We start from the raw sequence: 14,800 nt of genomic DNA on the forward strand, positions 1-14,800 counted from the left end.
CAGTCAATAGTTTTATCTTATTTTTTTTTTAAACTGGCTTTCAGTAACTCTTAGGCTGATGTTAAGAGAAATGCAGAAGACGACGTGGGCTCCGAATTACAGTACATGACAATGATCAAGAGATAGAGCAAAATCGGCTATAAATACAGCGAATTGTTCCCTCAAAAGACCCTAGTCACTAGGTACCCAAGGTATTGTATCAAGAGGTTTATACCTCTCCTGCCAGGCCTGGAGAATCTAGTTCAAAGATCTCCTCACAGGATGAAATCAGCTCCCGTGTTCGAACGAGGCAGCTAGGGAACCACCGAACTCAAAGCAACTCTTCATGCTGCCCCTGTTGTCTAGTTCGAAAGTTCATCGTCCGTAGAACGTTGAGGACTGACCGAGAAGGAAGGTTAAGTATCATCTGCTTGCTGACGGCCCCCCCGAGCATATACTTGCTGGTAAGCTTCTTGGCCCCTTAGACTTGGGGTTGAGTTCCCTGAAAAGTACTGGCATGCGGTCATGTGCAACAGGTATTGGTAGAGGCTTTGGAGCAGCTAAGGGAGTTTCAAAGCCTCCACCCGTTCAACACTTGTGATGATGCCACGATACCCTGTGGATAGTATTGCTTCTGGGACTTCGTAGGGCCCGGTCAGGAAATGCAACAAGAGGATAAGTAATCCGGTCATGTACAAAATACAATCCCGAAGGAATGCCAGAGTTTGGAGAACTGGACTTTACCGTATAAGATGAGGATAAACTCATAATCAGACCAAATACCAGTCTCAGCCCATATACGGGTTGACGGCCATGTTACACTGCGCCTGTCCCTCCCTCCAGTCTCAAAAAATCGCAACTGTTTGTTCCACAACTGTGAATCATTACACAAAATCAACATCGCATCGCTGTGACTAGGCGACTTTAACTGCAGGTGAGACAAGCAGACGGTATGCGCTCCTCAGCAGGTGCTGGTGTATGCGCTACGTAGCGAGGCAAGGGAGTTTTGCTTCTGTCTGTGGCTGCTGGAGCCAGCCATTCTTGACTCGAGGGACAGGTAACAATTCATTGTGGCGCGTGATTCCGTGTTGCACTTAGTATTGATTGTCGGAATGTGACTGACATTGGATACCACAGCAGTCGAGAAATGAGACCCTGCTAATCTTGGATAAGACGAAGATGTGAAGAAAGGGTTATGAGCTTCAGGGACGGGACTGTCTCAAGCGGACACTTAGCAGCGGTTTAGATGCGCTAAGAGTGAAACCTTGTCAAATATCATTCTAGAAGAACCAAACTTGGTATGACTAAGGGAGTGTTGTCCTTGTGCTGAGTATCATATATTGCAGTTTCTTAGGCTTATTCGTATTCGACTGCTAAGGTACCAAGCTAGAAGAGTAACGAATATGTGATGTGCGTCAACTCTACCTGATGAGGTGCCTGAATGTCCAGAGGAACCATTAAATGAACCACTATTCAAAGCTCGTCACGTTCCAAGTCACATGACTCTGTATGCAGACCCTTATGCTCAGGGATTGAAGAGAGATTAAGTGCTCCCTGACGTTCGCGCTAATAAACATGAGCTGTCGGTGCCGATGGACCCCAGAGTGGATCGGTAGTTGAGAGAAACTGTCCGGCGTGCGTTTGTAAACCTCCTTGAAAAGCAGGCAGAAACTGGTATAGAAAAAAAGACTGTGTACTCAGTTAGAGACTTCAAAATTCTTCAAAGCACCGTAGTAATGTATCGCGATTGACTGATCTTGACGCCATTTAGCGAGTTGAGCTCCTCTGAAACATAGTCCAGTGGAGGAAAAGAAGAGGTTGGGGCTCTAGCCAGGGGTAGAAAGGCAGAGGGAGGGCTACAGTCCAAGAAAAGCTGGCGCGATCTCTAGGTAGACTAGGTGGAGATGTTAGGCAGATCCTGGGTGAAATGATGAATGGTCTCTTGTCCTCTAAAACACGCCCGGGCATCCATGCCATGTCCTGCAGGGCCTAGGCCCAGCCCAGGCAGTCCCAGCAACTACGTAGGTGTATGTACGTACTGGTTCTGCTATCCAATGGAACTGGAAACGTAGGGTCGTGACCAGATTGACAGATCCTCATCCCTCCTGTCAACCGCCGGTGATGGTTCTCGTAGTCGAGACAATGCCACTTAGATCTAGTGTCAAGAGTTGTCATCAACATGAGATTTTCGAGCTGGTATTCCACGACCCATAGATTGATATTGATAAATACGTGTCTATCCTAGGTAAGGTTGATAAGGTACTTTTCATCTTCTCAGCTGCCGAACCGCGAGGTTTATTTCCTACCGATTACCCATTCCCGGCTGTCGGATCACCTACGGAGGCTCGGCCCGGTGCGACTTGTCAGCGTTCAGAGAACAAAGCAGAGAATCAGCCTCATGCCTTGTTGGTTAACACAAAACGAAGCGAGAGCCATGAAATTAAAACTCTGACGCGAGTGAGCAAGCCAGAGCAATAGCGGCTTGTCTTCCCGGTCGCATAACAACGAATAAGATTGCTGAGATAGCGGATCTTCGCAATAGACAACAGAGCGAGAAAAAAGCAAGTTCGCACCTCATGCATGGGTTTGTAGAGTGGGTGTTTGTTGTGCGTCCGGCATAGGCATGAGTGTTTTACAGTAACTTACAGTGTCGGTCTGGCCCAACTCTGCGTACCTAGGTAGGTACTCCGTAGGGGCCCGGTAGCTTGAGCCATCCTCCTCTGTAAGCTACCAGGCCTGCTCCAGGGGAGCTGAGGACTAGATCCATTGCAGAGCACATATCTTGCCAATGCTGAATCAGATCGCGATGAAAAGCGCTTGGCTGTTCTGTTGTGCACCTTGTGTGTCACGGTGCAACGTTCGGAGAACGGCAGCGGAAGCTGGCTGGTACGTTATTGAGGCTGCATGTAGCCTTGTTTGGGGATTAGTATTGCTGCGATGTTATGTGATCTCATTCTCGTCGAGGCTCATCCTCTCCATGTGGCGATGGCATCATGTTGTCCATCCGTGTAATATGACTTGTTGGCTTTTATGAGTCTCCATGCAATTATAAGTGATCAACCTTGAACTTTCAGGCAACCTGTTCTTGGTAAAGAAGATCAAATCTGGCGCTTAGTTAAGACTAGGACCCATTTGGCGTTGTACAACATAGGTAAGGTAGCCTCCCAGCACGATATGTGTGTACCTCGCGCAATGTAGCATCACCTGTAAGTCGTTTCTCGCGACGATGTAGATTGTTTTTAGGTACTGGAGGTGGTATGCGGATACAATCGATTTGTGGTCGCACCGCATTTGCGTGTCCTAGGTTGCATATATACTCTGTGCTCAATGGGCTATATGACACCAAGGAGCTGCTGGTGATGAACATGGGTCACATGGATTGGCTGGGTGCCTTCTTAAACTGACATGCTTCTAAGTAGGTGTTGGACGCAGGCGGGGATAAGCATTCTGGAGAATGAATGTTCCCAACTACCTAGGTAAGTGGCAGCAACACTCACGTTGTTGGCTTAAACAGATGCCACCAGGCCAGGTACAAGACTCGGACAACTCTCAGGCAGCGGAAAACACCAATCTTGAAACAGTCGTGTCGGTATTCTGACCAGTGTCGACACTATCAAGATCCTGTCAAGGTCTCTTTGATGAATGGTTGGGGATGTCTCTGATTATACTCCGTACACTCAAGCTCTAGTAAGCTCCCAGCAGCACTCAACCTGCAGTACATTAGCACTAAGCACCTCCACTTTTGATCTGTGTCAAAAAAGTACGTACACTTACCTAAACCACCTCATCTCCCTAATAAGGTAGCGCCGCCAGGGCGAAAAACTGCAAGCCCACTATCATCATCTGTCCCATTTTCTCCACTCCACAGCTCCATGTCTCCATTCACCATTCCCTAAGCCCCCGGCGCCGGTTGATCCCAGAGTCAACGCCCAGGCCAAGCTTCACGCCCATGACTACATACATAATTCACACGCCCCCTCCTCTTCCCCCGGAGCTGCCCTTCACCCCTTGTCCCACCTTTTCTTGTCATCTCCCGTCCCCATCTGCATCGTCACGCCCAGACAGCCCCAGCTTAAACGAGCCCTGGCGTCCTTCCTGGACCTGGCTCACTCACCCAGGTGCTACCGTGGATACCCAGGGCCATCCCATCCCGTGGTCCGCCCTTTTTCATTAACGAGCCTCACCTCTTGTCTCTCGCCTGCTCGGGTACCCGCCAGTGGCATTCATTGATCCGTCCACACAAAATGTGACTCGACGATACTGTCTGTAAGACACCCCCAGTTCCTTGTTGTTCTTGTCTTCCCATGGACGATGGCTATACGAGATATATGTATAAAAACTAGATATTCTTGACGGATGGTTATTGTGAAAAAAATGACCGTTTCCCCTCTCGACCAAACCCTAACCAGCCATCCGTCGTTATCTAACTTTATCTGTGATTTTTTGTCCTGCGGTTTCTTTGGGTGCATCCCCAGACCGCCAACAAGCGCGTTGCCGCCCCCTCCCCAGCAATAGATGGCATCACCTCACCTTTGTAATCCAGCCAACGGCATCGATCCAATGTCCATTCGTAGCGGAGAAGGAATGGCTCTACCGATTGGCTTCCAGCTCTGCTGTCGTCTCTTGCTTTGGGGCTAGTCAGACAACAGACTCAACAGACCTTAGCCCAAGCACAAAGCAGAGAGCACCAAGCCAAAACCATGGTGCTCCCTTTTTAGCAACACCTGCCTGCCCTGTGGTGCGCGGCTGAATTATTATGTATGTATGAACAGCATTACGGAGTACACAGTAGGCATCTAGCCACCTCTTTTTGTTTCTTTGGCCCAAGGGCATAACATGGTGATGATCAGTTCTCTGAGCATTATATGCTTCTCCTGTTGAACCACGAATCAGAGTGCATTTCGTTGTCATCGTGCATCGGGTTGGGAGACTCCTTATGTAATATTGGTAGTGACAGCTCAATTGCTTTGGGCCATGAATATAATGGTAGGGAGACGTTTACATCAGCGGCTTTCGCCTCCTCTCACGGAGTATATATACTTATGTTAGGTCTGAATAAATAGCTATTCCACGCATAACAGGTAGCATTGAGTGAAAAAGAATTATTAGATGTTGGATATTGTTAATAAATATTATTAGCAAGCTCATACAGCACTTTGGTGGCTAAGGTACTGTCAAACTTCCACCAGGGCATGGCGATAGGGCATAATGCGCTAATGTGTTCCTTTGGTTTGGGCCCGGGAAACCCCTTTTTCCTCCCGCTCGCTCGTTAAGTTGTTTCCCTGGTCGGGCCATCTCCCCTCCCCCAAGCCAAAACAAGATGTCATGTTCCGAAACGGCGCACCACTTGCTTACGAGAAAGGATGGCTCCGAAACACGTGGTAGACTTCCGGAATAGTTTAGCGGCGAGTCCGGCAAGCGGTGAAAAGATTAGCCATTCCATTGCCATCCATGCGATATTAATAAGATTCCATTTTCTGTTCTACTTCTTCCGCAAAGCCACCACCGCCTCGATCTGATGGGCCACAATTTATTACCTACCTACATACACCCAGCCTCCCTCCCCTAACATCCACCCACGGCTACATCATCGCCTCTCAACCGGGATTGTGTCGTCGTTGCACGATTCGTTTGCTTGCTCGTCCTCATTATTTCTGATCATGTTTCTCGCCAATCTATGTTACCCGTCACTCATCATTTGTGGCCATTGTGTGTTTTGGGCTCTCTCTTTTTGTCCAAGTTACTGCAGCCAGATGGCTACAATAACCTGAAACTTCTTCTTGTGATCGCTGCTTGCCCCATCAAGACGTACTGTTCTCCGTACATAGATCAGCATGCTCGCTGTGTTATAAACTTATCGCTCTTCTATTGTCTCACCTCCATCCTAATCCCTAATCTGCTAAGTGCTAAGCTCAGTGTCATACCTCTCACCCTGGCAGAGTCGAGACAGGGCACCACCCAGGACTGTCTGTCCGAGGTACGTATCCGCTGGAGCCTCTTGGCATGCATTTCAGATGCGCCACACAAAATGGAAGATGGGGGACGTGCGTTGCTGGATTTAAATCGGTATCGTTTCGCTTGGCACCCTAGCACCCCCGAGATGAACACCATCAGTATCGATGCATGCGCGACTTTGTTCGGCTCTCTGTTCGCTCAAAGGTACCTAGACAGCCTTCTATGCGGCGGCTGTACATGATAGTCCGAATAATGGCACTGAGAGTCACTATGGCACCTGAATTAAAGTCGCTGAAACATGATTTCAGATAGATTTGGTGCTCAAGTCTCTGCCCGAATTATTCCATGACGTTTTTTCATCTGCATCTGCCCTCTCTCTGATCAGCACCAGATAAGCAGGGGAGGATATCAAAGTCAATAAAGACAGACGTGACAGGATACACGCCCATAATTTTTATTGTTGATGTCTAAGTTGATAATAGGGGGGAAAATGGGTTGGTGAATGAACCAAGTGTACTGAAGGAACCTAAATAACCCACTGCCAAATCATAACTCTGATTGCTCCCGCTTATTGAGTCCTCGTGGTTCTTGCGATGCGTCGTGTGAACTGACGAAGGTTGAAGCGGAGCCTCTGTAATCCCTTGCGCACTGATCCGTACCTAGGTCGCAGAATAGAAAGATAGGGACCTGCTCGGTGCTCCATATTTATCTCATGCTTATTAGGTAGGTAGCTTTAGGTTACCTTTGAGCGTGCAGCTTGCAGACTTGCAGTTGCAGTTACAGGGCCAGTATCAGGTCCAGTACGTACTTCACTCTAGGTGGTACGTGCCTGTAAACCGCCGCCACCGGGCAGTAGGCCGTAGGGACGTAGGGCACTAGAGAGTGAAGGCTACCTATCCATGGAGGCTAAGCCAGAGTAGGTTGGCGTGTAGGGAGGGTGTGATTTGCCGGGTACAGCATCGGAAACTGAAGTGAGGTGAAAGGTGTGAGGTGTGAGGTGTGTGTGGGCTGGGCTGTATGTACCTACTGTATGTAAGCTATGGGCTAACCTAACCTAAACTAACCTAACATAACCGTGAGTGAGTGAGCCTCGAGCCTCGAGAGCGCGTGCGTTGAGTTGGGTTGGATGGAGTCCGGGTAGTGTGTGTGAGTGGGTTCATATCCCCCATCCCACTCCACGCCACCGTGCGCTTAAATTGCCCGCTGGTCGTGGGTTAGGTGAGTTTGGGAACGGGTTTGCTCAGGTCCTTTCTCCCCATCCTGTACTCCTCACTTTCTTCTTCTGCAACGCATTCCATGCCCGCGAAAGGCCTCATCCGTCGCGCCTTGGATTGCCCTGCATCTTATCTCTTCCATCATCCCGCACTCTTCTATTCCCATCTGGGCTGCCATTGACCCTCGATTTCCCTGCGTATTGTTTTCGCAGCGCTTCAGCCTTAGCCGCGGCTCTGCCTAGACATTTTGTTCAATTCGCTTGGCCCTTGTTACTCGTCGGGTAGGGGCCACTATCGTCAACTCATCACGAACCCTTGAGCTGGAACAGCTTTCTGAATCACGACCGCGACTCTCCTCTCTCGCATACCACGTGGTATTCATTCGACTTCGCGTCTGTCGCACATCAGCTGTCAAGTCCGACCCCTGCTGTACCATAGCAACTCCATCGCCAGTTTCAGAGCCAACCCAATGGCGAACCATCACGCGTCGCCGACCATGATGCAAATGCAACAGCATCAGGGCCAGGTGCCCCCGCCCCCTCCGCCGCCGCCTCAGTTTGCGCCATCACATCAGATCGCGGCGATGAATGAGGCTGTTTGGTTGCAAATAGGTTAGTGGTTGTCGCGTCGCGTTCGCAAGACAAGACGACATAGGCTTACGTATGTATAGGGAGCTATGCCGAGGTTCTGCGCAATGCAGATGAAGCCATGCACGCATACGAGCGCGCTCTCCAGGCTAACCCCAACTCAAGCCAGGCCATGAACGCAATTGGCCTACTCTACAAGACCCGTGAAGCTTTCGAGAAGGCGCTAGAGTTCTTCCGCGCCATCGTTCAGCTTGAGCCCAACAACGGCGAAGCTTGGGGAAACCTCGGTATGTTTGCTGCCATGACGCGACAACACGACGCTGACCAATTATTCAGGGCACTGTTATTTAATGACAGAAAATCTTCAAAAGGCCTACGATGCATACCAACAGGCTTTGGTAAACTTGAGAGACCCTAAGGTGAGTAATCGGACACCAGGCGGAATATTCGCATTGCTCGCAACATGCTGACAAGACAACGCAGGATCCTATGTTGTGGTATGGTATAGGTATACTGTATGATCGATATGGCAGCTACGATTACGCTGAAGAAGCGTTCTCTCAAGTTATGAACATACAGCCTGATTTCGAGAAAGCAAATGAGATCTACTTCCGACTCGGTATAATATACAAACAACAGAACAAGTGGGTTCAGAGTCTTGAGGTACGTTCTGGTCTTGTGTGCCCACTTTTGATGCGCATAGCTAACCTTTGCAGTGTTTCAAATACATTGTCAATTCTCCTCCTGGTCCCTTGACGCAGGAAGACATCTGGTTCCAGATTGGCCATGTCCATGAGCAGCAGAAGGATGTAAGTGTCTTGCCAGAGCAGCAAATATAGTGGCATGCCTAACTTTTTACAGTTCGATAGCGCTAAGGCTGCCTACCAACGTGTCCTCGACCATTCACCCAACCATGCTAAAGTTCTTCAGCAGCTTGGTTGGCTGCATCACCAGCAGAGCAACACCTATGAGAGCCAAGATAGAGCCATCCAATATTTGGAGAAGTCGGTCGGCGCAGGTACGTGACGAACGCAAAACAATTTAATACCTATTCTAACATGCGACCAGACAATCAAGATGCCCAGAGTTGGTATCTCTTGGGCCGATGCTACATGTCGCAGCAAAAGTATCCAAAAGCCTATGAGGCTTACCAACAAGCTGTTTATAGAGATGGAAAGAATCCAACTTTCTGGTGCTCCATCGGTGTGCTTTACTATCAAATCAACCAGTACAGGGACGCACTTGACGCTTATTCTCGCGCCATCAGGCTGAACCCTTATATCTCAGAAGTTTGGTATGATCTGGGAACTCTGGTATGTTTCATCGGTCAGCCCTTTTTCTCTTGGTTGTATACTGACAACTTGATAGTACGAAAGCTGCAACAATCAGATTACGGATGCTTTAGATGCTTACCAGCGTGCTGCTGAGCTTGACCCTAACAACCCCCATATCAAGGCAAGACTTCAGCTCCTTCGCTCTGGTGGTACCAACGGAGGACCTCCTCCTGCTCCTCAGCCTGCAGATGTTCACCCGCAAGCTTACCAGGCCGCTGGTCCCGTTGGACCACAATGGGGAGGATCAACTCAACAGCCGCCTGCTGCCGGTCCTCCACCACCTCCTCAAGGCCCCGGAGAGAACTGGGCGGGCAGACTGTCTAACATCAACCCTCCACCGCAACCCCCCAATCCCTATGAAGCCCGAGGCGAGCCTTTCCGTGGAGGACCTGCACCACCTCTGCGACAACCTAGCCCTCAGCAAGAGCAGTTGCGCCAGCCCTATAACGACCCCAACCGAGGCGGCCCTCGCCGTGGTCAAACACCCCCTCCTCCCGGCCATCAATACTCTCAACCACCGCACGCTCCTCCACAATCCCAGCCTTCTGCTCCCGCTTCTGAGCGACGAGTCGCAAATCCTAACTGGGGTGGAGCGACACCGTCAGCATCAGCACCCCCACCCAGCAACATCAATGGTCCCAACGGCATGGCTCCTTTCCGACCTACCAACAGCCCTAGACCCGATGGCCGCCCTGTTCATGACAACCGCATGCCTTCGCCAAAATCTGCATACCCTCAGCACCAAGCCCCTCCTCTGTATCCTCAACATCCTGAGATGGCTGCTCAGGGAACTGAGAATGGCCCTCAAGGACCATCCGGGCCGCCAGGACCGCCTCCTCCACCCGCAGTGGCGGAGGCTGCCATGCAGAGAATGGATGACCGGCCACCTTCAGTCGGCCCCAAGCGTATGCGAGAGTGGGAAGAAGAATCTGCTGCCAAGAAGCAAGCCAGTGAGGAAAACCGAGTTCGACTCGATGACATGCGTCATCGAAGACCGTCAACTCCTCCTCGTGATAACTATCGTCGTAACTCTTCCGAAATTCGACGGGCCGATGATACTCGCCGACCTGATGAACCACGCCGCGAGGAACCCCGCAGACCCGAATCAGCACCTCGCCATGCCACTGAGAGCTATCATCCCTCAGAAGCAGCCCACCACCCCCCGAGCCACGCCCCTGGTCCCAGCCACTTACCACCAATGCAGCAGCCACCTACTCCGATGTCTGGCGTTGTTCATGAGAAGCCACCAGTATCTGCTACACCCAAAGAAGATCGTCCCCCAAGTCTGGAACATGTTCCTCCACCTACTCGCGCAGCCCCCCCTACAGAGCCTGAAAGGGCAGCAAGAAAGATGGACGTTGACGAGGACTATGATGACAGTGGGGAAGACGAGAAGAAGGCGACTATTGTCACAAATGGCTCTGGTCCTAGTTCGGCAGCTGGAGATGCCAAGACATCCACTCCCGCGAATGCTGGTGTAAACGGAGTTTCTGGTACCATCACAAAAGTTGAATGAATGATAATTTGACAGCTGCGTGTTGTTTATGAGTTGAAGACATCTCTTATCTGTGCCGATTAGTCTGCCTTTTTGTATACCACTATTATCTGGGGGCGTGATTTCTTTTGTTTGGACGGGGAGGCTCAAGACAGAAATTCAAAACCGGGGGTTATGGTCCTTCTTGGCTACGATTTCACCGGCGAACAAGAATATTATGCACATTAATTTCCTTACTCTGATCAATAAAACTCAGTTGTATCGTTACTCGACAAACCGTGTTCATTCAGTGACGTTGGACTGCAGACATTTCACCCTACCCCTGCTTGTACATGAGCACGCTAGACCACCTTCAGAAACGACTGGAGTCACGTGAGGGACTGGAGGGTTTCCTTCTCGGTGTAGAATCTAGCCCTCGATTCTTTCGGTGTCGGCTCGGTGAGTGAAGGCCGGTGGGGTCTGGCTGTGCACGGGCCACCCCACGAATTTCGAGCGGTTCGCTTAAAATTTCGCCCACAGTTTATTTCTTTATCTCTTCTTTCTCAGGCTTTGACAACTCAGGTTCATACTAACCCCCTCAAACCACACAGCCAGCCCAAGATGAGTGTAAGTGAAGATCTCGACAGTGGAAGCAATTGCTTCAGTTTGGGTAAACTGACAATATGTGCAGCACCGAAAGTATGAGGCTCCCCGCCACGGCTCCCTGGCTTATCTGCCCAGGAAGCGCGCTGCTCGTCACCGTGGAAAGGTCAAGTCGTGAGTATTTTCTGCTGCACCAACAAGAAGAAAAATCTTTTTGGCAATCTCTCTCAGCCGAGGAAGACATTGGCTAATGCATTGGGACAAACAGCTTCCCCAAGGATGACCCCAAGAAGCCAGTTCATCTGACAGCTGCTATGGGCTACAAGGCTGGTATGACCACCATCGTTCGTGACCTCGACCGACCTGGCGCCAAGGCCAACAAGAAGGAGATTGTTGAGGCGGTTACTATCGTCGATACCCCACCTGTACGAACAATGCAGCCCGCTTGGCTATGTGCCTATGGCTAACATCTTTTAGATGATCGTTGTTGGTCTTGTGGGATACATCGAGACTCCCCGAGGCCTGCGATCCCTCACCACCGTTTGGGCCGAGCATCTGGGCGACGAGCTCAAGCGCCGATTCTACAAGAACTGGTACAAGAGCAAGAAGAAGGCTTTCACCAAGTACGCCAAGAAGCACTCCGAGAACAGCGGTGCCTCCATCACCCGCGAGCTTGAGCGCATCAAGAAGTACTGCACCGTCGTCCGTGTCCTCGCCCACACCCAGATCCGAAAGACCCCTCTCAAGCAGAAGAAGGCCCACCTCATGGAGATCCAGGTCAACGGTGGTTCCATCGCCGACAAGGTCTCATTCGGCCAGGAGCTCTTCGAGAAGCCCGTTGACATTTCCAGCATCTTCGAGCAGGATGAGATGATTGACGTTATTGCCGTTACCAAGGGTCACGGATTCGAGGGTGTCACCGCCCGTTGGGGTACCAAGAAGCTTCCTCGCAAGACTCACAAGGGTCTCCGAAAGGTTGCTTGTATCGGTGCTTGGCATCCTTCCCACGTCCAGTGGACAGTTGCCCGTGCTGGTCAGCGAGGTTACCATCACCGAACCTCGGTCAACCACAAGATCTACCGCATTGGTAAGGGCGACGCTGACGACAATGCCGCCACTGAGATCGATGTCACCAAGAAGACCATCACTCCGTATGTTAACCCAAACTCGTTAGGTATCGGCTGACAATTGCTAACACTTGATAGTCTCGGTGGTTTCGTCCGCTATGGTGAGGTCAACAACGACTTCGTCATGGTCAAGGGTTCTATCCCTGGTACCAAGAAGCGAGTCATGACTCTCCGAAAGACCATGTTCCCCCAGACCTCCCGAAGAGCTCTCGAGAAGGTCAGCCTCAAGTGGATCGACACGTCGTCCGAGTTTGGACACGGTGCTTTCCAGACCCCTGCGGAGAAGAAGCAGTACCAGGGTACCCTCAAGAAGGATCTTTCCACCGCTTAAAGCGGCTGTTTGTTCTCTTTCTTGTCTTGACCAATTCATTGCACCGGTGTCGAGGGTTGGTTCGTTACTACTGTACGCCTTGCGTTTAGGCTGGGTTAGGCTACAACTGGCATGGAACGAAAAAAAAAAAGTCCAGCCAAAAGAGGGATGGCTTTTAAAAATTCTAACGAGATTCCCAATGTTAATATGACTGTACCTTTGTTCTCCGGTGAATGTGTGTTTGACTTGAGTTTGTGTGTCACTCTGTGGCTGTCTAAACGAAACTTTGGTGTCATGGAAGACATGCCGATACGTAGATAGGTACATATGTCGTAAAAACTATCTTAAAATTGCATTTTTACCTGCCTTGATTCCATCATCCGTCTCTAGCTGCATGAATGCTTGCTTCACTGGCCAATTCGACTCAACCTAGCAGTACATGCAAGATATCACAGCAAGAGTGATATTCATGATTAAATGAGTCTCAGTTGATCACGTCGTTGTTGCCATAATATTGATTATAATTTATCAAACTGTTGCATGTCAAGATGTATGTTTCTGAGGCTATGCTTGCTTGTATTGTGTGTAAAGTCTATTGTTCATAGTGAAGCTCCCACTTGTGGTTTACGTTTACTCAAACTCAACTCAGTCTTGACCTTGCAAAGTGAATACCTACTAGTGATAGACGGGGATTGTTCTTTGTTTGTTCATCGCCCTGATTGATACGCAAACATGGGCAAAAAGAAGAGCAAGACCAACAGGACGGAGGCCGCCTCAGGTGCACCAGCAAATGCGTTCACTACGACGACCTCGACTATCGCAGCGGACCCCATCCTTGGCTTCAGGATCCGAGTTCTTCTCCACGATTTCCTCAATGTCACCAAAGATCCTCGTTCACAGAAGCGCCTCAACTCTACAATGGACGAACACTATATCAGTGTCCCATATTTTGACGAGGGACAAGCTGCGATGGTCAAAGCAGCGATTATAGATGTTGACCTTGTCAAGCATGCTGCAGCTCCAGCCGCAGCTGACGATGTTGAAGATATTGATCGGGATTTATTGATCTCACAACATGGAAAGGATTTCGAAAACGCAGTTCGAACGCTTCTGGGTGGTTTCCTTGACAAACGACGTGCTAGCGGTGATGCTCGACCGTGCGGACCTCATCATTTGGCACCTTTATATGCCAGGTTCTTTGGTATTGATTTGGAAGAACTCAAGGAGGACAGGTTCCTAGGTCGTCTGAGAAGAGCCGGCATCTAAATCAATCAAAATGGTATAAGTGCACTACACTCTTGATAGAATGACCTCAATACTGACTGAATACCCACCTAGGTACCCTACTAGGTTAGTAGTTTGAGGACGTGCTGAGTGATGGTGCTCATTTATGGTCTGTGATTGGTCAATGTACCCCTGCTGTGAATCCCGTGCCTGACGTCACCCCACTCCCCAAACTTGCATCTGCATGTTGGTTGCGTTACAGCTTTTGACTTGACGCCTGAGCTGAGCTGAGATCTTGTCCCAATGACACTTCGAACTCCTTTCAGACGCCTCGCCAACCTGAATCTTGGCTCTCTTCTTTCTCGAAATCAAACCGTCCTCCCGCGAACAACTGCCTCTCGACACAACACAAGACTACTCAGCAACACCAGATCCCTCAACATGTCAAACGACGACGATTACATGGCTTTCTTGAACAAGGCCAACCAAGACACAGGCGCTGGTGCCGCAACTCAAGAAAAGGCACCCTTCAAGACCAAGGACCAGGGCGCTCAAGTCCCCAAACCTATCAGTGACGTGTGCAAGAACGCCGTGTACACCTCCGACGCAGACGAGCCCTTCCAAGAGGTTTCTCTCAAGTGGGAGGGCAAGAATGGCCTCCCCAGCGAGTGTAAGAAGTGCACTCCTCCTATGAAGATTATAAACTGACATGTTGCCAGCCGAATTCGCCAAACTCATCGACCACTCCTCCCCCGACTCGGCAGATATCAAGATCCTGGATCCTCTCAACTGGGACTCTCACGGCAAATACACCGACGTCATCGAGGCTGTTCGAGAAGCCTCGCAGGGTAACGATGTTCGTGTATATCAAGTGACGAGAGATGCTACGAGGACCGAGTATTGGGTCGTTTCACACGCTGACGGCAAGCTGATTGGTGCCAAGGCACTCTCTGTTGAGAGCTGAGTGCGTACTGGCGGACATGTAATGATATT

At 50.1% G+C, this 14,800-nt stretch overlaps 3 protein-coding genes across 3 annotated transcripts; all 3 read left to right on the top strand.

Moving 5' to 3' along the window:
• Positions 1-7,644: 7,644 nt before the first annotated feature.
• Positions 7,645-10,585, top strand: FSUBG_5382 (putative TPR-containing protein; the record flags this gene model as incomplete). The annotated part of the gene is made up of 8 exons (XM_036683472.1): positions 7,645-7,759; positions 7,819-8,022; positions 8,093-8,154; positions 8,210-8,398; positions 8,452-8,544; positions 8,597-8,753; positions 8,804-9,048; positions 9,104-10,585. The coding sequence occupies 8 exons, from the start codon at positions 7,645-7,647 to the stop codon at positions 10,583-10,585; spliced, it is 2,547 nt and encodes an 848-aa protein (XP_036539093.1).
• A 579-nt stretch (positions 10,586-11,164) lies between these two features.
• Positions 11,165-12,604, top strand: FSUBG_5383 (60s ribosomal l3; the record flags this gene model as incomplete). Its single annotated transcript, XM_036683473.1, has 5 exons — positions 11,165-11,170; positions 11,235-11,320; positions 11,415-11,571; positions 11,624-12,297; positions 12,352-12,604. The coding sequence occupies 5 exons, from the start codon at positions 11,165-11,167 to the stop codon at positions 12,602-12,604; spliced, it is 1,176 nt and encodes a 391-aa protein (XP_036539094.1).
• Positions 12,605-13,315: 711 nt separating this feature from the next.
• On the top strand, positions 13,316-14,771 carry FSUBG_5384 (uncharacterized protein; the record flags this gene model as incomplete). The annotated part of the gene is made up of 4 exons (XM_036683474.1): positions 13,316-13,815; positions 13,922-13,933; positions 14,134-14,477; positions 14,527-14,771. The coding sequence occupies 4 exons, from the start codon at positions 13,316-13,318 to the stop codon at positions 14,769-14,771; spliced, it is 1,101 nt and encodes a 366-aa protein (XP_036539095.1).
• Between the last annotated feature and the right edge of the window lie 29 nt (positions 14,772-14,800).

Source organism: Fusarium subglutinans, assembly GCF_013396075.1.
Source record: "Fusarium subglutinans strain NRRL 66333 chromosome Unknown NRRL66333_c0000052, whole genome shotgun sequence".
Classification (NCBI taxonomy): domain Eukaryota; kingdom Fungi; phylum Ascomycota; class Sordariomycetes; order Hypocreales; family Nectriaceae; genus Fusarium; species Fusarium subglutinans.